This window comes from Delphinapterus leucas, chromosome 9 (assembly GCF_059928025.1).
Source record: "Delphinapterus leucas isolate spDelLeu-1000000601 "Yukka" chromosome 9, BTC_Dleu_Yukka2, whole genome shotgun sequence".
NCBI lineage: Eukaryota > Metazoa > Chordata > Mammalia > Artiodactyla > Monodontidae > Delphinapterus > Delphinapterus leucas.
In genome coordinates this window covers 60,912,029-60,937,980 of record NC_143137.1, presented here as the reverse complement: position 1 = coordinate 60,937,980, position 25,952 = coordinate 60,912,029, and the positions used below count along the sequence as shown (strand labels likewise).

At 41.2% G+C, this 25,952-nt stretch overlaps 1 protein-coding gene across 1 annotated transcript in view; it reads left to right on the top strand.

The window, feature by feature from the left end:
- Positions 1–25,952, top strand: part of COL28A1 (collagen type XXVIII alpha 1 chain) — a 162,091-nt gene that overhangs the window by 100,695 nt on the left and 35,444 nt on the right. Inside the window, 3 exon segments of the mRNA XM_089917047.1 lie at positions 164–232; positions 2,167–2,205; positions 2,207–2,236. Coding sequence (XP_089773173.1) covers positions 164–232; positions 2,167–2,205; positions 2,207–2,236 — 138 coding nt within the window.

The following is a 25,952-nucleotide window of genomic DNA, read 5'->3' as shown; positions in this document are numbered from 1 at the left end:
GGGCTCGATTATCATCTTAGTCAAATTCAAGGGTTTGGGGTTTTAAAATATATTTCTGAATATGAAAATTCATATGAAATATTTTAATATGAAATTTTATATGAAATATTATACAACGTAAAGTTTCTTTTAATCAATAACGTCATTCATTGTGTCTTTTCAGGGAGAGCCTGGTGTCAGAGGCCCTCCAGGCTCCCCTGGGCCTCGGGGCATAGAAACCCAAGGGCCAAAGGTGAGTCCTCAGGTCTGTGCTCTGGGTGAGGGTCAGGTACCACATGACGATGCATAGGAAGTGCTCATTCTGATGCTGACTTAGTTTTCTCTTGATTGTTGATGAAGAGTCTTATTTTCTCATATCATGTGAACTTTCAGTAAAATAGAACATTTAGGTTTATAAAGCCATTCGCTTCCCCCAAAGAAATTAGAAAGTTAATGTCTTTTTAAAAAGTGATTGCAAAGTGCTCAAAATATTGCCAGGTTCCTTAGAGGCTGTGCCATCATTAAGAAGCACGTGTTTACTTTGGCCAGAGGTGCCTCAGGTTGCCTTTTATCAGGACACCAGCTGATGGATCTATTGTGTGCTGTGCACGTAGTCCACTCTTGTCCCCAGTGCAAGGGCCTAATTTATTGTCCCCATGGAAGGTGAGAGGAACTTCCTTTGGTTCTCTTGCTTCTATTTCTCTTCCTTTTGTCGCCTCCAATTTGGTGATTATTTATCCTTTTATTCTCTTAATCCAGTGTTTCTCAATGAGGGAGATTTTGTCCTCCCCTCTCCACCCCAGGGGGACATTTGGCAGTGTCATTTTGGGTTGTTACGTCACACTGGGGAAGGAGTGCTACTGGCATCTAGTGGGTAGACGCCAAGGATGCTGCTAAACAACACCCTACAATGCACAGGACAGCCTCCCGTGATGAAGACTTATCCAGCTCAAAATGTTAATTATGCTGAGGTTCACGAGCCCTGTTTCAATTGTTCATTCATTTGCTTAACAAATATTCTTTTCATTTATTCAAAAAGGGAGGTAAAGTATCAGGCATGTTCATAGGGCAAACAGGTTTCAGCGAGCCACCCGTCACAAATTCAAATGTCAAACACGTGTATTTACATCCAAAATGCACAGAAGTGAATTAGAATCCTATTATCAGAGAGGAAAGGGCTTTATGAGTCAAAGATGTGACTGAGGATCCTAGAATTACCAAGGTTCTTAGTTTATCCATTTTTGTCCATCAACTCCATTTTGACAGTGGGCTATTTCTTAACCTTACAGATCCCTTTATATGGATAAAGATCCCTCCAAGATGTTAGTAGTTGTTATCACTGGGTGATGCAATGATGGGTCTAATTTTTTTCTTCACTGTCATTTTTATTTCTTTTCCTACTTTTTTTTTTTTCCAATGAGTTCCTCTTACAATCAGAAAAAAATAAAGCTTTTTCCCATATTGGAAGAAAAAGACTGACTTATACAGTAACTTTTATTAACTCAGGATTTCTCAAAGTTTGTTTCCTCAAAATGTTAATTTGGGAACTTCTGGGATAAACAAAGTTAAACTAATCTTTCTATTGTGGGACTTCTTGAGGCTTTAATATATTCATACCGTGGTGTAGAACATTTTCCAATCTTATTTGACCACAGAAGTCTTTCCTCAAGAAACATAGGGTCAACTTAAGCTGTAAGGAACATATACTGGGAAATGACGCACATTTTGCTTCATTTACATCTTTTCTTAAAAATTCAACTCTGATCCACATCAGTAACTGCTGAATCTTTAACTGCAACCCCTGTGAATTAATACGTCATATTGAAATGCAGCAACACAGTGAAGTCTACATAGAATTATGTATGAGTGGTATTCGAACCCCTGGTGTTCTAGGGGTTGATGGTAGAGCAGCTTGGAGGAGCCCAAGCAGACGAGGCTACGGGTCCAACACTTCTGCTTATGCCAAGCAGCTCTGCCTTATCTCTTTACAGCTGGATTACACGTAAAATTTTTGCAAAGGATTCTGTGGCTTAAAATTTTTGTGAAAACACTACTTTATATCAATATGGGCAGCGTGGATGTAGGTCTTCATCAGACTGAAGTGAGAATGTAGCTGAGAGCAGTAGTCTGTTGTTTCTTTCTAAATCTCCTTAACCTTCTCTACGATTTCTCTCTGTCTTCTAACAGGGTGATACTGGGCAGAAAGGCTTGCCTGGCCCTCCTGGCCCCCACCGGCTATGGATTACAAGGAATCAAAGTAAGTGAACAGGAGTGTGCCAGGGTCGCCTCTCAATTCACTAGGGCGTTGGGGAGAAGAGGTTGTGGATAATACAAAATACGACTATTATGAAATGGACTTAACGTAAGCTTAGTAGTTTTTAGAGGCATCATCCGAAAGTGGAAACATGGTGTAAGTCCAACAGCTTCACAAACGCTCATCATTACATAAGTAGCTTGGAGAAAAATTGAACGGTTACAGTGGTTTACTGTTCCGCCGGTTTCTGAGCTGAACGGAGAGTCTTTGCCCCACCACATGTGCTCTGTCTCCCTTACCTTCCTCACCTGTAGCCTCCGTTCTTTGCCCAGGGCTTCCCAAGTTCCGAGTTTTAGCTCACAATGGACTCACCCGGGGAGCTTTTGAATAATGCTGCTGCCCTACCCAAGAAGAAGGAAATCTGAATCTCTGGGGGTAGAGCTTGAGTGCTGTGGGTTTAAAAGCCCCCCACATGATTCTCCTGAGCATCCAGGTGAGAACCCTGACTCTGTGCTACCTGAGTTCACAACCACCCATTCTGCTTGATTTCTGTCTCAGCCGTGACAAGCCTATCTATCAAGATGGGACTCCCAGGGTCTCCCCTGTCTCAACAGACAAAATTTGGCATCTACAGCCTGCTGTGTAATTTCAAACAATTCCCTCTTCTACTTCTAATATGGTTTATTTATTTTTTATTTTGTTACTGGCTCCCTCTCATTCTATTTGTTTCTCCCCAAATAAACTTCTATAGTTAAGCTTCAAAAATAATTCCCTCCTGGCTAATCGATATTGGCTTTAGAAAAGTGGAAGCATTCAAAATAAACTTTTTCAGATAGCAGAATTTCTTAGTAAGCAGGAGACAGTAGGGGCTGAAGATAATAAATGTGAAAATGCTGTGTTGAAATTAAACCACCTACCTGTGTTAAGAGTGAGCTTTGTCAAGAGCGAACCCCATTGAATCTGTGATAGATCTTCCAATCTATCATGCAGAGTCTAGGGCTTCCACTGCAGGCCTTTTACATAAGCTGTTCACCTTTCGGGCTGAGGATCCAAGCAAAGGCCAGTTAATACTGCTGATACTGAACAAGCACAGGAAAATACGGCAAAAACCTGCTTCCTTGTAAACAGCATCTTTCGTACTTAATCTTTCAATTCTACAGTTAAAAGATAGTTTTGTATTTATGCGTTTGCTTTAGCAATGAACCCATAATTGACCACCGGCTGGTCACCAAGCTCAGTTCACATGTGCTGTGAGTTCATTATCACTACCTCGTTAAATTCTGTGCCAGCTTTCTTCCTTTGTTATCTGGGAACTATTTCCTTATTTACATAGGAGTCTCTTGGGCTGCACTTAATTTATCCTTACCAGCTCTGCCCTTCCTATGCCCTCCAGGTTACGCCATGTTCAAAGTCCCTCCTGAGTGAAACTATGGTGGGAAATCTACCATAATAAGGAAAGAACCAAAATGAAAACTGCCACGTATCCAGTCCTATCAGAAATGAGATAACCTTTCCTCCACCGAGGGTTGTGGCCCGATGCTACTTGGCAGTTAGCCTTGACCAAGGCTGCCTCACAAAACCTCTCTAAACATCCTGGCATCCTGTTGGCAACAGGGCAAAATTATTTCCCTTAGGATGCCTACCTCGTTTGCCTGACCCTGGCTTGTACCATCACTGCAAAAGGGAGGGAACTGAAAAATCGAATTGGTGGTGTTCCTGAGTCATTTTAAGGCTACATATTTAGTGAAATTTCATTTCTTATGTTCATTTGTTGAATTTATTTCACACCCCTTTCTAAAATCCATTTGAATCAGTGAAACTTGCTTTAATTGGTACGTCTGTTGGTGAGACTTTGATGGATGCCCTTGTTGTTAACCTTTAACATCAGGGCCTGACTTGTGCCCCGTCTCTCTATGTCATCCCAACCACGGGGAAAATAAGGGCTCGGGCTGCAATCACAGAAGTGATCTGCTCTAGCACTGACCTAACTTCGTTGCTAGAATCTTGACTTTTCAGTCAGTTATTCATTCAGCCAACCAACCGACTGACCAGCCAACGAACCAACCAATACTGACTGAGCACCACCTATGTCAGGGAAATAGGCTAAGTGCATCATAAAACAATGAGTAAAAAGATGTGAATTCTGTCCTCATGGGGTTAGACATAAAATAATCACTTTTCGAGTTTCAGAGCGTATGGAGGGGTGGCACGGTGAAATGAATGGGGTTACGGGGTAGGCAAGAGCCCCGTAGGGTCCTGTAGGCCACAGTAATGAGTAGTCTTAATCCTAAGGGCAACTGAAAGAGCAGGGTGACGTGATTGGGCAGGTATTTAGACAAGACTTGCCATTGCTCTGCAGTCCCCACTGTGGCCCAGCTGCTCCATGCTGCAGAGGAGCTCCAGCTTCTCCAGGGGCCTCAGTGCTTTTTCTCAACCACACATGTCTACTGATTGTATGGATGAATACAAGACTGTGGCTCTTTTGTCCCAAGGTGGCCTTGGCCATTTGGGTTCATAGCATAGGTCAGGAGGTTACATGATGCCACCATCTTGTCCCACGTGAGCCTCCAGCACTGACCATTTTCCCTAGATATGCCAGTAATCCTCAGATTAAGTCAGGAGGGAGAAGGGGTGGGGCTTGGTCTTGAGGGATTGCTTGATGTGTCAACTAGCCCTTGAAGGGCCAAGAGAGATGAAAAGAGAGGATGGGTCATCCAGGTTAAAAAGCCAAGTATGAGGACAGACAGAAATGGCTTCTCCCCCCACCCCCCTCTTCATTTCTACTCAGGAGCCGTGCTGCTAGAAATCCCAGTGTCTCCAAAGCTGACAATTCCATGGTCACAGAGCTAACAGATCAACTTCTGAGAATCCTGGGGCCCAGAAATGGAGGTAAACTTAGTCCCAATGACCTCTCCCCTCGATCTAGATTCTGATCTTAATGATCTGATGGAAAGAGAATGAGCTTGAGAGCCACTCGGACCTCGGCCTGAATCTGAATCTGTCTAGTTGTGTAAGCTTAGACACCTTATTTATCTTTGTCGAACCTTAAAACGTACTCATCTTTAAAATGGGGATAATAAAGCCTATTTTACAAGGTGTTGTAAAGATAAAATTGTACAAAGTGCCTAGTACACAGTAGTGGATACTCAACCAGAGCCTGGGCTATGGAGTCAACAGATTTGAATCATGGCTTCCTGAGTACTACACCTCTGCCTCAGTTTCCACATCTGAGGAATAATGATAGTGAGGATAACAATAGTACTATTTTCTAAAGTTGTTATGAGGAATAAATGAAATTAAATGAGACAGTATGTGTAATGTATCTAAAACAAGGTTTGACACATGGTTACATATGCAGTAAATATTTGTAGTTATTCACATTATAATTTCTTCTTGCTTCCCTTCCCTTTCCACTAGTCCCTCTTATATTTTCCAGAATGAAGGCCCAGAATTTTGACAGTCATGTGATGTAATGCTCTAAAACATAAAATATTTGTTGCATTAAGTAGTGTAGGCCTGGCACCTGTACCAAAAAGACCACCAAATGTCTAATGGGTCAAACACAGCAGAGGTTTCTGTTCACATGGCAGGCCAATGGGAGTCTTCCTAATTGGTGGGCAATTTTCTTCCACATAGAATTTCAGAGAACCTCAACTTCCATTTATGTTTCCTCCATTGGATGGGCCCCTTTACCACTTACACCCAGCAAGCAGAAAGGGGAGAGTGTGGAAGAGGCACACCTGCTTCTTAAGAGTCTTGGCCAAGAGGTGACACACATGACCTCTGCCCACGTTTTAGTGGCTAGAACTAGTCTCATGGAAAGGTAGTCTAACTGTGTGACCAGAAAGAAGGGGAACCAGGGGTTTGGTAAAGAGCTGGCAACTGCCATGCAAAATTTAACCTGCCTCCAGGAAAGATGGAAATTTAAAAGCTATATGTTATTCTGAAGTATGTTGGTGCTTGCAGAAGAAAACAGAAAACAAGACTGGTCTCCATGGCAGCTTCCAGAATGCCTGCCACTCTCCTGATACTGTTGGGCACAGTGATCTGGCTTACAAGGACTGGGTTCAGCTTTATCATTCTTTTTATCCTATCCTAAAAAAAAAACAAACCCTCAGAGTCTTGCTATCTTCTTATTTCAAGCAGCATCAGAAGTACCACTGGATAATTTAGAAATTGCCTTGAGTAGACAGGCTGAGTACCAACCAGCAAAGAAGTAGAGCAGGCTTGGGGTTTAGTGAGACCAGGAAACAAACAAGAAATGCTCATTCTTGTCTTTGACAGAGCCAGGGCCAAAGGATGAGGGACACCTGAAACCTGGCAGGAGACCTGTGGTCGAAAGGCTGGAGAGAGGCAGGGATGGCATCAGAGGAGGGAAGCAGAGCTGATACAATGAACCTCATATCAGGAGATAGAGAAGCCAGCGATTAGGCTCAGGTAGAATAAGGGAAGGGTTGGAGTCCTAGGGGATTACATGGGATGCCAGTAGCATTGGAAACCAGCAGGGGTGTGATGATGGGTGAGTCAGCCCAGCTTGCACAGGGACAGCAAGCTGGGCTGACTGACCCAGCTTGCTGGGTGAGTTATGTAGTACTACGTCCTATAGTACTACATAATTTATAATTATGTGAACATGTGGCCATTTTAGATTGTTGTTTTTCTCTCCCTTTCCTTCCTCCCTGCCTCCTGCCCACCTGTTCATATCTAGCTAATATACAAAGATGTAAATACTCTATATGTATTTCTTTTCTTTCTTGTAACAGATATTGTCCATATAAAACCAAGTTGAGGGGCTTCCCTGGTGGCGCAGTGGTTGACAGTCCGCCTGCCGATGCAGGGGACACGGGTTCGTGCCCCAGTCCGGGAAGATCCCACATGTCGCGGAGCGGCTGGGCCCGTGAGCCATGGCCTCTGAGCCTGTGCACCTGGAGCCTGTGCTCCGCAACGGGAGAGGCCACAACAGAGAGAGGCCCGTGTACCGCAAAGAGGGAAGAAAAAAAAAAAACAAAACAAGCTGAGTAAAGGACATGGATAAATTACCCTTAGTTGCTGCTACCATCTTGATAGCCCATGAATTTCACTGTTGAAAATTTATAAAATGTATTTTATCTTTTTCCCACTTGTCAATTTGGTTAGAAATAAGTTACTAGTATATATATTTTCCCTTCTCTATTCAGCAAGGTAAGAGACATCTTTACTGCTCAGAGCTTTGAGCCTGGGGAGAGATCTAGGGCCATATTATATTCTCTAAATTCCATGTGTTATCTTATGCAAGCCTCACCAGCCTATGAGGTAGGTTCTAGGAAACTAGGGCACAGAGATGTTAAGTCATGAACCAAGGTTACTCACAGCTACTCCTCCAGGCGGCCTCCCTGAAATAATCATGTGTTGAGTAGTAATGAAGTCAAGGTAGATGTCAGAGAGAGGAAGAAGATCAGTTTAATACTTTCAAAATTAAATGCCACTCAAAATTTTTATTTGCACCTTGCGATGTAAAGTTGGCCCTTTGGGAGGTGAGATATATACTGTGAGGTCTTTTTTCTTGATAATCTAAAATTTTTTAAAAGAAAGAAGCATAAAAAGTACTTCTTTTTCCCTGAGCACAGTTCTGTCTGAAGCCAGGGGTTGGACTTGGTGACCTTTTGAAATCAATCACCAGGCATAAGGCTAGGAATTACAGCAGGATCTATGCTGGCATGCGTAGCTGCTGTGGGGTGAAGCTGATATAACCACTATACTAGTCACACATTCAAAGGCTTATCAAGTCCTTTCCGGTTTGGGTGGTTGAACGACATGCTCTTTTGTACTGCAAACCTCTGTGACAAGTCAGTGAGTGGCCAATTGGTCTGTAATCTAAACTTTATATTGCTTTTACAGACATCTTAAGAACTTTATAATTATTGGCTTTTTATTATCAGCGTCTTTGCTTATCTAGTTGCAGATATGACTTCTTATTTTAAATATAACAAGTGAGGAGAAATGAGGTAAGTTACCTGTTCAAGATCACTCACAGAATCCCTAACAAAGCAAAGACTGTGGAGTCTATGGGTGTTGGTGGCTCAAACTGACAGGTGACCAACCTAACCCCAGAATAATCTCTCTTTCATCTTATGAAAAAGTCTTCAAACAATAATTCTTTAGAACTGCTTCTCACATTATCATAATGGGAATCATGGGTCCAACTGGTGTGCACTCTGCCCTAGGAAACCAAGGGAAGAGCAAAGAGTACTGAAAGAGAGAAAAACAGGCAACATAATTATCTGCCTCTAAGAGAGAGGGAATTAGGAAGAAAAAGGAGAAAGGGAAATAAAGAAAACTGGTTATGGTGAATTGAAATAAAGAAATTGGTTATGGTGAATTCTTTAGGATGCTAAATTGGAATTCTTTAGGATGCTATGGTTAATAATGCTTTTGGCCTTAAAGTTTCTACTACCTGAAATTAATGTAGTTACTGTCTTTTGGTTAAATTTTCCTGGTATTCTACTTTCATCCTTTTACTTCTGCCTTTTTGTATCCTCTTACTTTACATGTTTCCTTTAGACAACAAGTATTTGGATTTTTAAAACTCCAGTCTGACAATGTTTCTCTTTTGCCAGGAGCATTAATTCATTTACATTTAATGTAACTAGTGAACTTTTTTTTTTTAAGATGTATTTATTATTTATTTATTTATTTAATTTATTTTTGGCTGCATCAGGTCTTAGTTGCGGCTTGTGGGATCTTCGTTGCGGCACGCTGGTTTCTCTCTAGTTGTGGCATGTAAGCTTCTCTCTGGTTGTGGTGTGTAGGCTCCAGGGAGCATGGGCTCTGTAGCTGTGTCGTGCAGGTTGCAGAGCACATGGGCTCTGTAGTTTGCAGCACGAGGGCTCTCTAGCTGAGGCAAGCAAGCTCAGTACTTGTGGCACACAGGCTTAGTTGTCCCGCGGCGTGTGGGATCTTAGTTCCCTGACCAGGGACTGAACCCACGTCCCCTGCACTGTAAGGCGGATTCTTTACCACTGGACCACCAGGGAAGTCCCACTAGTGAACTTTTAAAATTATTTCTACCCTCAAATTTCAAACTATTTGTCCCACTTATTCTATGTTTCTTTGTTTAAATCTTGTCTTTCCGTTTTAAAGATTTATTAATTTAACTGTTGCATTTTCCCCTTTACTAGTTAGGAATTTACACATTTTCTTCCTCTTTTTTCAATACTTACTCCTAAAAATATTCACATTTGCCTTATGAAATATCCATGCCAACTTTCTGGTTACTACAATAACTTAGAACACTTTAATTCCATTTACCCCTACCTTAATATTATTATTGTGGTTTTATATTCTAATTAATTTTAAATCCTTCAAGACATTTTTATATGATTGCTGTTTATTTAGATTTATCCACATATTTTCTAGTCTCTTCCTCTTTAATCCATCTTGCATCTCATACTGGAACCATTCTCCTTCTGCCTGACTTGGATTTTTCAGAATTTCCTTTGGTAGGGAAATTCTACTAGTACAACCTCTCTCCATTTTTGTTTGCCTGAAACTAAATATATTTATTTCTCCTTAATATCTGCTTAAAATATATTTTTCTGAGTATAGAATTCTAGGTACACAGTTTTCCTCTCAGTGCATAGGAGATTTTCCCATCCTTTGGGGTCAATGTTACCTGTTGGTTGAGTTATTCCATTGGGTAATTTGTCCTTTTCTCCCGTTGCGGAGCACAGGCTCCAGACGCGCAGGCTCAGCGGCCATGGCTCACGGGCCCAGCCGCTCTGCAGCATGTGGGATCTTCCCGGACCGGGGCACGAACCTGTGTCCCCTGCATGGGCAGGCAGACTCTCAACCACTGCGCCACCAGGGAAGCCCCTCTCTATGGCTTTTAAGGGTTTCTCTTTTTATCTGGTGTTGGGCAGTTTCACTATGATGTATTTAGATGCAGATTTCTTTTTATTTATTTTGCTTAAGAGTTGTTAGAATTCCTGATTTTGTGGACTAGGATTTTTTAAATTATTTCTGAAATTCTCTGCCTTATCTTTCATTAAGTAATCTGAAGTAATCCGATCCAGTCTTCCCATCCCCTGCTGTTTCTGCCTTTCTGGAACTGCAATTAGTTAAACCTTTTCATCCTTGCCTCCTACGTATCAGTCCTTTCATATTTTCAATCTTGTCTTTCTGAGTTACATTATGGCTGATATTTTTCCAGTCTATTTTCCAGTCAACTAAATCTTTCTTCATCTGTGTTGAATTTGTTGTTTAACCAGTTCATTGAATTGTTAGCTTCAATTATATATTTTATTTCTAGACGTTCTATTTGAGTTTTTAAAGTCCACATAATCATTCTATATAGATATTCTTTTAGAAAAAAAAATCCAGATTATATCCTCTCCTTGCTTAAAAAGCCTCTAAAGTCTTTTGATAATATTTTAAAAATTGAAAGAAGGAAAGAAAGAAAAAACAGAGAAGGAAAGGAAAGAAAACCTCTAAAAGGCTGAATATGATCTGGATGATTCTTACTTCTCTGATTTTATCTTGCATCTTCCTTTATCTCACTCAATACTATCAAGGCACTCTGGTTTTCTTTCTGTTTTCCAAAAACAAAGTTCATTCCTTCTGCAGGGCTTCTGCACTGTTGTTTCTCCTACCTTGGCATTTGACATGGCTGGATTCTTCTCCTCATGTAAATCTTAGCTCAGATGTTATCTCCTTAGTGAGACCATGTCTGACCACACCATCCCATCCCTACCATCTCAATCACTCCATAATATTGTCCCATTTTATTGTTTTCACAGCACTATTACCATCTGAAAATATTTGCTTCTTTGTTTACTTGTTTATTATCTGTCTTCTGGTAAAAGAAGCTCTTTGAGAGCAGGGACTTTGTTTCTTTTTCTTTTTTTTTTTTTAATTGGAGTATAATTGCTTTACAATGTTGTGTTAGTTTCTGCTGTACAATGAAGTGAATCAGCTATATGTATACATATATCCCCGCCCTCTTGGACCTCCCTCCCACCCACCACCCCCATTCCACCTATCTAGGTCACCACAGAGCACCAAGCTGAGCTCCCTGTGCTGTACCACAGGTTCCCACTAGCTATCTATTTTACACATGGTAGTGTATTTATGTCAAACCTAATCTCCCAATTCATCCCACCCTCCTCTTCCCCCCATGTCTACACATCCATTCTCTACATCTACATCTCTATTCCTGCCCTGGAACTAGGTTCTTCTGTACCACTTTTCTAGATTCCACATACATGCTTTAATATATGGTATTTGTTTCTCTCTTTCTGACTTACTTCACTCTGTATGACAGACTCTAGGTCCATCCACGTCTCTACAAATGACCTAATTTCAATCCTTTTAATGGCTGAGTAATATTCCATTGTATATATGAACCACATCTTCTTTATCCATTCCTCTGTCAATGGGCATTTAGGTTGCTTCCATGTCCTGGCTATTGTAAATATAGCTCAAATGAACATTGTGGTACATGACTCTTTGAATTATGGTTTTCTCAGTGTCTATGCCCAGTAGTGGGATTGCTGGGTCATATGATAGCTCTATTTTTAGCTTTTTAAGGAACCTCCATACTGTTCTCCATAGTGGCTGTGTCAATTTACATTCCCACCAACAGTGCAAGAGGGTTCCCTTTTCTCCACACCCTCTCCAGCATTTATTGTTTGTAGATTTTTTTGATGAGAAGGAGGCAAGATTATACAATGCAGAAAAGACAGCCTCTTCAATAAGTGGTGCTGGGAAAACTGGACAGCTGCATGTAAAAGAATGAAATTAGAACACTACCTAACACCATACACAAAAATGAACTCAAAATGGGTTAAAGACCTAAATGTAAGACTGGATACCATAAAACTCTTAGAGGAAAACATAGGGAAAACACTCTTTGACATAAATCACAGCAAGATCTTTTTTGACCCACCTCCTAGAGTAATGAAAATAAAAACAAAAATAAACAAGTGGGACCTATTTAAACTTAAAAGCATTTGCACAGCAAAGGAAACCATAAACAAGACGAAAAGACAACCCTTAGAATGGAAGAAAATATTTGCAAATGAAACAACATTCAAAGGATTAATCTCCAGAATATACAAACAGTTCATGGAGTTCAATATCAAAAAAATAACCCAATCAAAAAATGGATGGAGGGAAATTGGGGGATGGGGGGGTGGGAAGAGGGTGGTGGTGGTGGGATGAATTGGGAGATTGGGATTGACATATATACACTAATATGTATAAAATAGATAACTAATAAGAACCTGCTGTATAAAAAATAAATTAAATTAAATTTTTAAAAAAATGGGCAGAAGACTTAAATAGACATTTCTCCAAAGAAGACATACAGATGGCTAAGAGGCACATGAAAAGATGCTCAACATCACTAATTATTAGGGAAATGCAAATCAAAACTACAATGTGGTATCACCTCACACTGGTCAGAACGGCCATCATCAAAAAATCTACCAATTGCATTGAATCTGTAGATTGCTTTGGGTAGTATAGCCATTTTCACAATATTGATTCTTCCCATCCAAGTTCACGGTGTATCTCTCCATCTGTTTGTGTCATCTTTGATTTCTTTCTTCAGTGTTTTATAGTTTTCTGAGTACAGTTCTTTTGCCTCCTTAGGGAGGTTTACTCCTAGGCATTTTATTCTTTTTGTTGTGATGGTAAATGGGAATGTTCCCTTAATTTCTCTTTCTGATCCTTCATTGTTAGTGTATAGGAATGCAAGAGATTTCTGTGCATTTATTTTGTATCCTGCAACTATACCAAATTCATTGATTAGCTCTAGTAGTTTTCTGGTGGCATTTTCTATGTATAGCATCATGAAAATGACTATACGACCCAAAACGATCTATAGATTCAATGCAATCCCTATCAAATTACCCATGGCATTTCTCACAGAATTAGAACAAAAGATTTTACGATTTGTATGGAAACACAAAAGACCCCGAATAGGCAAAGCAATCCTGAGAAAGAGAAACAGAGCTGTAAACATCAGGGGCTTTGTTTCTTTCATTCATCTCTAGTTCCTTAGCATGCAGCAGAGTGTGTGGCATATAGTGATCACTTACTAAATACTTGTTTAATTAATGAACAAAGTAATGAATAATTGAATGAATGTTTGAAGGTTGTATAGTAGATGATGGTAAAGTTCCACCTGTAACCATATTGTCAACCCACAAAATACTTCATTTGGATATACTTTAGTTCAATAAACCATTCTTGAATTCCATCATTAACAGAACTCTAAACTTGTGAAATGATAAATTCTTTTCTAAATCCTAGTGCTTAATAGTGGAAGTACCTTACTCTTATAGGTTGTAAGAGTATACTGGTATAATTGGTGTATTTGGTTGGCCAAATAAGTAGAAGTTTACTTGGAAGCGCTGGATGTGGCTTTCTTGAAAGTATATCTTTGTGATCAAATTATCTATTACCACAATGCAACAGGATCACAATGAATGCTATAAAAGTAAATGTATTTGTTTGATATGAATAAAAGTGTGAATGTTATATCTGGTGGTTCTTTTGTATTCTCAGTGAGTTCTGCCCACTGATAACCAGAGTGTATTGTCAGTAAGTTCTTGATTGATCTGATCTGGGTCCTACTTTTAAAGACTCATACTAACAGATTAAAGAGCTAAGGGGAAGAAACTTAATCCATCATTGCCTGTCACCAGACAGTCCAACTATTATGCAATATCATTACACTTTCCATGGTCCTCTTAAGTTAATAATTAAATTAGAAATAAATGAGAGACCCAGTGCTATTCAGTTGTTAGATTTTCACAACTTTGTAGTTTTTGCCAGGAAGTATAAGCCTTAGAAATGGACGGATTTTCCTGTGAGTTCATAATTGAAGAGACGACATTTAAAGAGTAGTACTGGGCTTCCCTGGTGGCGCAGTGGTTGGGAGCCCGCCTACCGATGTGGGGGACGTGGGTTCGTGCCCCGGTCTGGGGGGAGCCCGCGTGCTGGGGAGCAGCTGGGCCCGTGGGCCATGGCCTGTGGGCCATGGCCTCTGGGCCTGCGGTCCAGAGCCCGTGCTCTGTGGCGGGAGAGGCCGCAGCGGTGGGGGGCCCGCATACCGCAAAAAATAAAAAAATAAAAAAAAATAAGAGTAGTACTAACGCATTCATTATCAATTCCTATTCATTGGTGTAGAGACAGTGACCTTTTATAAATCTTATTTTTGGCGTATGCAATTACACCTTTAAATAGTGGCTCTTAAATTTCAAAGGAGAAAATAAATTTTTAATCTATTAGAATACTAGTCTTCTGAAAGTTGTCCAACTGGCTCCTGTTGGTTTTAAGTCAATAGCTCCCATTGTTATTATTACGCCAGTTTTAGAAAAAAATAAATCTTCCACAGACCTCAATCTATCCTTCCTTCTTAAGTTACCTTACTGTGGTGATTCTGTAAAGCAAACAAGTTTGCTGTGTCTTCTTGTTACGTATATACTTAAGTAATAGTGCACACACTCTGCCAGGGTTGTGAAATGAGTAATGCTAATATGCCCTTCAAAATAGAATATTTTTGTTCTGCAAATAAGGAAAATAACTTTACATACAAATTTTAAAATCAGATCTTCTTCCTCAAAATTAAGGATACTGACTCTAATACTCAGTCTTGGCTAGTTGTACAAAATTTTATTTCAGTAGTTCATTCAGTGTTTATTGAATATACGTAAATATGCTAGCTCTATTCTAGGTGCTTGGGATGTATTATGCGCAAAAGAGACAAAGATTCCTGCATTTATGGAAACTGCATCCTACTGACAATAAATATAATAAATAAGTTATACAGTATGTTTGAAGATGAAAACTATTATGGCAAAAAAGGAGAGCAGGGTAAGGCGGATAGAGGGCTATGATGACGTTTTAAGTGTATGGCCTCAGGAGAAGATAACATTTGAGCAGAGACCTGAAGGATGTGAGGGAGGGAGCCTTGTGGATTTCTGAGAGAAGCACATCCCAGGCAGAGAGAAGAGCTTGTGCAAAGGCCCTGTGGTAGCAGGAGGGTGCCTGGCATGTTTAAGGAAGAGCAAAGAGACTTGTGTGTCTGGAGATGAGGTCTAAGAGGTAACATCAATGAAGTTGGAGGAGGGCCTGATCAAGTAAAGCCACACAGGCCCTTGGAAGGACTTTGGCTTTTATTCAGAATGAAGTGAGGAGCTATTTGCTAGGTTTTGACCAACAGCGAGATACGGTCTGACTGACTTTTAGAAAGAATAACGGTGACTGCGGGGCTGAGAATAGATGTAGTAGGACCAGGACCTGGAGTGGACTAAGGAGGCTATTTAGGAATCCAGGCAATTATAAATGGTGTTTGAAAATCTAAGTTTTATAATCTAGTTATGTAAATTTAATTCCCTAGGAAAGAATTTATATCTAGTGGCCTGTGTCTGAAAACAGAAACGTGTAATAGGAAACATTCTGACAAAATTGATGCCAGATATGTAAATGTGACTGCAAATCTACCAACTGAATTTTGAGTTATTGAATCATACTGAACTATACTTTATATCTGGATTGTGGCACAAAAATAAAACATCCTAACCCCAGATACATGTTTTCATTATGCATTTGGAGAGAACAAAGGTGGAATTTTCCTCTCCTCTTTTGCCTTTAGCTCTGCTCCCTCTTCAGTGTATGATAATTACATGCTGAGACATTACAGGTGAAATTGTGAGGTTTATAACATATACGGGACCGAAGTAACACTTGCTGTTACCTGACTTCCGTGCCAAAGTCCAGTAAAAGAGGTATCTGTCTTCTATTGGCCATTAGAAAACATCTGGATTGTACTTTTTAGTAAACTAAACCCTCATCCATGGTAAAGATGTGGATGTGAATATGTTATCCAAAATCCATTGATAGTTTATAATTTTTAAAACCTTTACGTATTTATATAACAGGAAGATAAATCTAAAGTGTTTTTAAACACATACCCAAAGAGATCAGCTTCAGAAATTAGCAAGACTGTATGATCCAGGCACCCAATCTTAAGTCTTCTCAACACCTTAGCTCCCAAAGATCTAGTCATACCGAAAGCCTTTCAGTTCTCTGTGAAAGCTGTGTTCCCTGGCCCCAGGTCTTTTGCATGTACTGTTCCCTTTTCTTGGGGAGATCCTTTTACCCCCCACTTCAGCAGGCTCACTCTTACTCATATGGCAAGCACATATGAGGTAGCACTTCCTCCAGAAGTCCTCCCTGTTTGTTTTGTTTTGTTTTTTGGCCGCATCATGCAGCTTGTGGGATCTTAGTTCCCTGACCAGGGATTGAACCCTTGCCCCCTGCAGTGGAAGCATGGAGTCCCAGCCACTGGACCATTAGGGAATTCCCCTTCCCTGTCTTCTTTTTTTTTGTGGTACGCAGACCTCTCACTGCTGTGGCCTCTCCCGTTGCGGAGCACAGGCTCCAGACGCGCAGGCTCAGCGGCCATGGCTCACGGGCCCAGCCGCTCCACGACATGTGGGGTCTTCCCGGACCGGGGCACGAACTCGTGTCCCCTGCATTGGCAGGCGGACTCTCAACCACTGCGCCACCAGGGAAGCCCCTCCCTGTCTTCTTAATTCTGTGTTCCCTTTGTGTTTCCACTGGGTAACCCCCATGATAGCACTTCTCATATTCTATCATTGGTGCTTGTTTTCTTATCTAACCACAAGACTGTGAGCTATGTAAGATGGCGAATGTCTTGTGTCTTTTGTTTTTTGGTATCCTGAGCACCCAACAAATGCCTGGTGCATATTAGGTATCTAATAAAAAATGAGTCCTGTCTATAGCCTTCCTCAACATATATCATCTTGCCTATTTCCAGAGCATTCACTTAATAAATATTAGTCAGCATCTACCATGTGCTGGGCACTGTCCTAAGTGCAGGGGACAGAAGTGACTGTGAGGCTAAGTAAAACAACTATGCATGGAGATTAGATTCTATAGACTTTCCATCTACCAAAAAGAAACTTTGTGTAATTTAAAAAGAGATCAAAACATGCAGTGGAGAAGAAAATAGGGACCAGTGGATTGGGTCTGTGGGCTTTTTATTTTATAAAGGATAAGATGACTTTCTTTAATACTTTGACTTGATAGTTATTTCACCCACAGTGAAAACTCCATGTCTACAGAGTCTGATTCTATAAACCTCTTTATAAAGCACATTTCCTTCAGTCTGAGACATCCGCTACATACATTCTCTCACATGCTATCTAAGTAGCGAAATGTGTTTGTGTTGAAAGCATTGGGTTAAAGATTTGTATAGGAGATGGATCCGGGAACTAGGGAGACTGAAGCATATTTCACACCTCAAGGAGAGCCCATTTTTTCTGAGCCATAGAATACCTGTATTTATAATTTACCACTTCTCATTGCATAAGATAGTGGCATTGCAAACAGCCTTGACAAGAAGAAGCAAAATGTCCTCAAGCTTAACCCTGGTTACTTTGCGGGTGAAATCATGAACTGCAACTCAATCCTAATAACGGCAGCCAATGTGGAAAACAGCTTCCCAGAGTTGTCAGCTGTATTGATAGTAGATTCTAAAGTATGAATTAAAGGGACAAAAGACACAGGGTGACACTTCTCTGACTGGGAGAATCCCTTTACCACCTGCTTTTGCTTCCTTTGTCAAAACACTCCCTTCCTGGCTATGCTCTCTGTCCTTCTTCACTGTGCATCCCTAGCCCTTGACATTCCATGTTGCATGTTGAAAAATGGGATAGAAGCTCAGGCAGAGGGTAGAAGGAATTTTAAGCATTCTTACTTAGGGATTTGGGATAAGAACCCATGCCTGGCATACTCAAAGAACATCAGGGACAGGATGACTGGAATGCAGTGAGTCATGAGGTGTGATGAGAAGCCAGTGGAGAGCTCTGCATAGAGGAGTAACCTGATATAAATCATGTTCTGGCAGCATGTGGGAAGTAGACTGTGCTGGTACAAAGACAAATTAAAAGTTGGGATAGGAAGATATTGCCAAAGTGCAGGTAAGAGATGGTGCTGGTTTAGCCCGGGGTGGTAGTGGTGGAAATGGGAAGGGATTCTACCACTGGAATTGGAATTGGATTCTGGATTGGGTGTGGGATGTAAATTAAAGGAGTCAAGGATGACTAAGATTTTGGGCCTGAACAACTGAAAGGACAGAGTTGTCACTTTCTGAGATGGCGGAGACTATAGGAAAATGGGGATGGATAGGTATGGAAAAAATAGCTCACAGAGTCTGAAATTTTGATTTGGACATGAAAAGCGAAACCTCCATCAGAGCTTTTAAGTAGGCATTTGGGGATAGAAATCTAGAGTTTGGAGGAGAGATCAATACAGGAGATACACATTTGACTCAACAATATATAGATAATATTTAATGTCTTGAGAGTGGATGAGTACATGTGGGGAGTGAATGCACATTGAAAAGAGAAGTGGGCCCTGGGCCCTTCAGCAAAAGGAGGTTTTTATAACGAAAAGGACTCAGCAGGGGAGACTGCGAAGTAGTAGCCAGTAGGTAGAGAATCAAGAGGAGGTGGATCCTGGAAGCCAGGTGAAGTGTTTCAAGAAGGAGAGCACTGTCAGCTACTTTTGGTGCTGCCGATTGGATGAGAGCTGAAAAGTGATCATTAGATTTGACAACATGGAAGTCACTGGTGATCTTGACAAGAACTGTGTGTGTGATTATTGCAATTTTTCTGTAAGTTTGAAATTATTTTAAAATAAAATGTTTTAAAAGTGATAATGGTGAGAAAGGAAGTGAAGACAGAACATACAGGCAACACTTTTGAAAAGGGAAACATAGAAATAAGACTGATAGAGGGAGTGAAGTGTGTGATTAAGGAAGTTTTTTTAAAGGTGGGAGATATTATGGTATGTTGTATGCTGATGGGAAAGACCTAGTGAACAAGGAAATATTCATGATGCCAAAGAGGAAGTAGTTGCTAGAGGCACTGCCCTTGATCTGAATTAGAAGGGCTTTTCCTCGTCCTCCTCCCATCCATCACAAGAATCTGTTCTACAGCATTCTCAAGGGCATCTGGCCATCCAGACTCTGGGCATGCTAGGGAGTAGAAGAAGCTTTTTTCCTTTCTTGTATGTTTTCCAATGACCTTGTAACAAATTCGAAAAGCTTTGTTACCTTTTAAAATGAAACTTATGCATCCTTGTATCAAATCCAAAGACCTCACAATTACTCAAAGTTGTGAAAGTCTCCCTCTTTCCCCTTCAGTCCTACCCTGTAAAGGTTGCCTCTGTTTGCAGTTTGGGGGTGTAGCTTCCACATTTTCAACTAGATTGCAAAAACACACACATATACAGCACAGCAACCTTTAAAAATCATTCTATACATAATTTCCCCAACTCGCTCACCCTACCCGCTTCCGCATCTCAGTTACTAGAGCAAGCATGGCCCTTCAAATCAATACATAAAGTTTTACTATATTTTTAACAGCTACGTAATAGTCCAATACGTGGGTGTAACATAACATAATTTATTTATATGTTTCCCTTGAGAACATTCTTGTATTTTCCCATACTTGTACTGGTATTAAATATTTCCATTTCACTATATATATATATATTTAAAAAATTTTTTTTTTATTTTTTGCGGTACACGGGCCTCTCACTGCTGCGGCCTCTCCCATTGCGGAGCACAGGCTCCGGACACGCAGGCTCAGCGGCCATGGCTCACGGGCCCAGCCGCTCCGCGGCATGTGGGATCCTCCCGGACCGGGGCACGAACCCGTGTCCCCTGCATCAGCAGACGGACTCTCAACCACTGCACCACCAGGGAAGCCCCATTTCACTATATTTTGAAAGGCTTTTTCTATAGCTATAATTGGTAGACCTTTCTTCTTTATGTTGGACTGAAACCTGCCGACCTGTGAATTTTTCTGCGGCTGCTAATCCCTTGATGTGGTTTTCAACTTCACTGTGAGCATGAGTCTAGGCTTATAAAAATTTGTGAATATAATTTCATTATACCATATTTGTCTCTTTTACTGTTAAATGTTAACTCAAGTGTTTTCTTGCTTTAGCCTTGAAGCAAGCATGATGCAATTAAAGCCTGAGTTAACTTTGTTAATAACAGAATTTTCTTAAAAGATATGTTTTTATAGGAGACTGTGACTTTGTTTTCACAATATTTCATTTTGTTTCTTGGCCTCAGATATGCCGCCCATATCTGTGTGTTCCGTGGTATAGCAAGGACAACTCTTAGGTTGTCATTAAGCAGCTTATGAAGACAGTCTAGAAGAGTTTTACAGGGAAAAATCAAGAGAAAATTTTCCATATATGAGTACTTCTGCCCCTCTGAAACTTGCATCTGAATTGTCAGGAATAGTTACTACCATGCTAAGTTGAAAGCAAAGAGAAAGGAAAACAGGGCATATAAATGAATGGGGTTGAGGACAGCCTATAGGAATTATTAACCATAAGCCTCCATTGTACTTTTATTCTTTCATCTTTTTAAAATTAACGTAATTTTCTTTATTTTCTTGAAAAACAGACTTGGATATATTTATCGTTTCCATTTTTTAAAACACATCATTATTTTCATCTATTTCAGTTTTTAATTTCTTTTATTGTGAGGACACTTAACATGAGATCTACTCAAACTTTTAAGTGTACAACACAGTATTGTTAGCTCTAGGCATGATGTTTACGACAGATCTCTAGGACTTATTCATCTCGCATAACTGAGACTTTATACCCGTTGTCTCCTCATTTCCCCCTCCCCTGAGCCCCTGGCAACTACCATTCTACTCTGCTTCTGTGAGTTTGACTATTTTCGTTATCTCATATAAGTACAATCACGCAGTATTGCATTAGTATGTATTGTATTGTATTAGTATTAGTATTTCACGTAGCCCTCCTATGTTCACTGCAGCACTACTCACAATAGCCAAGATATGGAAACAACCTAAATGCCCATTGAGGGATGAATGAATTAAGAAGATGTGGTATAAACATCTAATAGATTCCTAACCACCGCCCTCACAAAAGAAGGAAATCTGCCACATGTGACAACGAGGACCAACCTGGAGGACATTATGCTAAGTGAAATAAACCTATAATACTCTTGTTTAAAGAATTCAGAGGACTTTATATTACTCCTTTAATCCCCGTAGGATATCCAGAAAGAGACACATAGATGAGCAAGTACTGTGAATCCTCTGGTGAAAGAAATACTCTAAGAGGGCAATTAGCTGTTAGTCCTTTCTGTGCTTTTTATTCCTGGTAAAGAATAACCAGCTTATAGAATGCTACTGTCTTTCAGTAGCTGTCATCCTGATAGGCATGTAACATGTAACACACATCTCAACTACCAGCGTTTAAAAGCAATCTATGTCCATGATGGCTTTTCAGTGCCACTGTCAACCATACCTCCAGAATTTCTCGGTGGGAGGGGCAGCAATTTAAGTGTCAGGGAGGCCAGGGGCCTGATCTGGAAGGGTGCTGGCATAGCAGGCACTCTGCTCACAGTGGGTTGGAGGTCAGCGGTGTGGCTGGAGATCACGGGATGAAGTGTGGGTGAAATCCACCCCTGGGTCTTTTTTTTTCGGTGCACCACACAAGTTAATGGGTCTCACCAAACCTACTGATAGGAAATAACTTAGGCCTAAGGGAAGGCCTGGTTTAATGTCACATTGGTATATTCTTTTCGATATAATTAAACATGTAATGTGTAGTCTAAACGCATTTCCCTTTACCCAGAATCACATGAAGATCATTTTTTTTTAACCAGGCTTCACACCTAAAAGTGTGACAGTTAAGAGACATTCATTGTGACAGCTGGAACTGCTCCCTTCTGCTTATGTATAAAGCTGCCTGCTGTACTTCTCTGTTCACTTAACAGAAAAGACTCTCACCCTACATTTTCCTCTTGATGTTTCTGAAGGCTGTGCCTACTGAAGTTAGGTAAATCTAACCAGCATCTTCCCTTTGGCTGTCTGTTCAAGGAAGCATGGCTTATATATTTTGATAAATTTGGAATTTCTAGGTTTATGCCTCATGAAGACTGTTTGGCTTTTCCATTCCTTTTTCTTTATGGCCCCAATCCCAGGGGATTTGGACAGGCAGTAGCACCAGCTTTTAGGAGGAAGTAGTTACCTGTTTGTGTGAGCTGTTTGGGTGCTGGGGTGATCTGGGCCCAATGAATGGTCCAGAAACATTAACTGCATATCTGCTTTGTGCCAGGCAATGGTTTAGACACTAGGGGTAAAATGACACCCAATATATGGCCAAAAAGTATGGGGGAACCAGAAATAGATCTATATGAGTTAAGGTTAAGATGAGATAAAGCCTGCAGAGAAACAGGCTACAAAACAGGGGAAGCCAGACTGTGAAGAACCTTCATGGCTGAGCTGAAGAACTTCAGTTGGAGTCTATCAATCAGTGATTCTCAAAGCACGGCCGCCAACCAGCTCTATCAGCATCACCTAGACATGCAAGTTCTTGGGCCCCACATAGACCTAATGAAGTGGTAACTCTGAGAGTAGATCCCCATAGCCCTTGTGTTAACCAGCTCTACAGATATTTCTGATGTACACCGAACTTTGAGAACCACTGCTCTGATGATAGAAAGGCCTGGAAGGGTTTGTTTATTTTAAAAGCTCACTTTTATGGTGATATAATTCACATGCCATGCAAGTCACTTGTTTAAAGTATACAATTCAATGATTTTTAGGATTTTCACAGAATTGTGCAACTAGCAATGCAACCTAATTTTAGGACATTATCATCATCCACCAAAGAAACCCCGTACCTCATAGTAGTCACTCTCCCTTCCCTTCCCACTAAACCTCTAGTCCCAGGCAACCACTAATCTACTTTGTGTCTCCATGGATTTGCCTATTACAGACATTTCACATAAATGGAATCACATAACATGTGGTCTTTTGTGGCTGGCTTCTTTCATTTAGCATAATGTTTTCAAGGGCCATCCATGTTGTATCAGAACTTCCTTTTTATGGCCAAATAATACTGCATTGTATGGATATACCACATTTTGTTTATCCATTTGTCTTCTGTTGAACATTTGTGTTGTTTCCACTTTTTGGCTATCGTAAATAATTCTGTTATGAACATCCGTGGGCACATTTTTATGTTTTCTTTTCTCTTGGGTATAAAACCTGGAAGAGTTTTAAGAATAGGTGTGAGACAGCCAGTTGAATGTTTTAGTATATTTGTTATTTAGTTTGGAACAATGCTTCTCATTCTTTTGCCTCCATACCATTCACATGTCCAGAACACTCCATCAGCAACTATTCTCACTGTTCCCTTTTTAGGTAGTGGTGTGAGGGTAGGAGGTGGATTGTGTAGTTGGAAATACGCTCCTCCCATTGCATCCTCTGGGTCTACTGTAGCATCTCCTCCCCCTGCCCCATAGTTGAGAATCTCTGGTATAGAGGCATAGGAGCAGAAATAAAGACATGGATTAAGAAGCTATTGTAACAGTTTAGTCCACAGGTGATGTGCATCTGAGCCAGGGCAAGTTTAGAAGGGATGGACTTGTTGAATCTGAACCATCATCCTTAGTGACTCATAGCCTTCTGCCAATTTCCAACTATGCTGCAAAGGCAAAGTCGTACACTGACTTCCCTTTGGTGTGAAATATTTTTCAGCGTTGCTTTCTCTCCTGGAGGGAGAAAAGCCATAGAAGAGCATCACTTCTCAGAGAACAGTCTTTGCCTGCAAAATCCAAAGCCACCCTGGGCGCAGCTCACAGCCTCCTCATTTCAATGTTCGAATTTTCACCTTCTGACAACTTGAAATACAAATGATTTCTGAGCCAAATTATTTCTTGGTAATTTAATGCAAAATGTTCTGTGTTGTGATCTGATCTGCTAAAGGTGGGAGGAACCATAAGATTCATATCTGTGATAGTTTCTTATGGCTGCTGTAACAAACTACTACAAATTCAGTGATTTAATACAATACCAATTTATTTTCAGTGCTGGAGCTCAGAAGTCTAAAATGAATCTTATGGGGCTACAGTCAAGGCATTGACAGGGAGTCCAGAAACTGGGGGTGGGGGCTGGATTCTATTTCCTTTTGGCTTTACCAGAGTCTGGGGCCACATTCTTTGTATTTCTTGGTTTATGGCCCCTTCCTCTATCTTCAAAGCCAGTGGTTTACATCTTCTCTCTCCGCCTCTGTTTTGCTGTTTCAATCACCAGACCTTCTTCTCTTCTGCCAGCTAAGTCTCTCTCTGCTTCTCTTTTGTAAGACTATTTGCGACTGCACTTAGGACCCACCCAGATAGTTCAAGATAATCTCCCCACCCAAGATCCTTAACTTAAGTCACATCTGCCAAAACCTTTTCTCCCCTAAGCAAGACAACATTCACAGGTTTCAGGCATTAGGCCCTGCATAGCTTTGGTGGCCATTATTCAGCCTACCTCAGTATTAAATCAGCACACTGCTGCTTCTGGGTCAATTCTTGTGTGTTAATGAAGGGATATATGGAAAAGAGAAGAGTAATTTGAAAGCATATATCATTTCCTGGAATCCTTTCATTCAGCAAACTTATACACAGGGACTGAACACTGGGCCAGGAGGCCCGGAAGCAGGAGGCTCCATGTCCTGCTGCTGTGGTAGCAGCTGTGGCTGCACAGGCCAGCATTCCCACTGTGCCTGCCCCCTCGCAGCCCGGCTGGAGAGACCTGTGCAGTCAGCAGAAGCCTTCTTCAATGAGTCACTGTGGTTTTCTGACTTGTAGCAAACTCCTCACCTGCTTTGTTCAACTGTCTCCCGGGCTAGTGCCACAGGAGATATTAATAAAGCCGACCTGCTTATAAATAATGGGTTGGCCCAAAAGCGCGTTCCGGTTTTTGGTACCATCTTATAGAAAGCCTGAGTGAGCTTTTTGGCCAACCCAGTACCTCCTTTGGTTGACCCACAATAGGAAATCTCTGCCGGTACTTTTCCATGCATCTCTACTTTGTTATCTCTTTTCCACATGGATCCCAAATGCTCATCGTGAAATTTACTGAGGTACCCATGGGGGTTTGTGAGGCTCAACAAGACAGAGATTACGATGCATGGTCTCTAGGCAACTTCTACCAAAGAGATGGCTCGCCTCCACAAGACAAACTGGCTTGTCTCTAGCTCAGGGCGATATGCAGGACCCTGGAATTAGTACCTCAGAGGGTGGGAAGATAAATAAAATGAAGTGCTTCAATTTTGGGAGTTTAAGATAAGCAGGGCAGAAAGGATACGAGCATCCAAACCTGTTCTGAGACAGGCTACAGGAGAGGGGTGGGTAGATCTGGGGGAATTACTCTTGACTAGGGGGAGGGCGAGTCAGGGAAGACTCCTGGGACACGTTTGGTGGGCTGGGACTTGCCCACAGATGGGATGAACGTGTTCCGGGAGCACAGATTAGGTCAGAACGGAAAAAGAACCCCAAGCCTGGAAGACTGAGAGGTGAGGGAAAGAGGGAAAGCCAGGAAGAAAGGCAGATGTGGCGAAGGAGAGTTTCTGTATTTGACAGTTTTGGTTCCGAAATGGCCAGCAGGAGGAAAGGTCTAGAGAGCAGATATCATGTTACGCGCCTGGAGCTTAGAGACCGGGGTAAGACTGGCGATTAGAGAACGGGGGGGTTATCCCCAGAGGGTCACCATGGATGTGGACAGGAATAAGGGTCCAAGGCAAACATCTGCCTTGAGGGCACAGAGAGCACCGTGAGAGACACCGGAGTTCTAAAACACACACCGACGATGACACA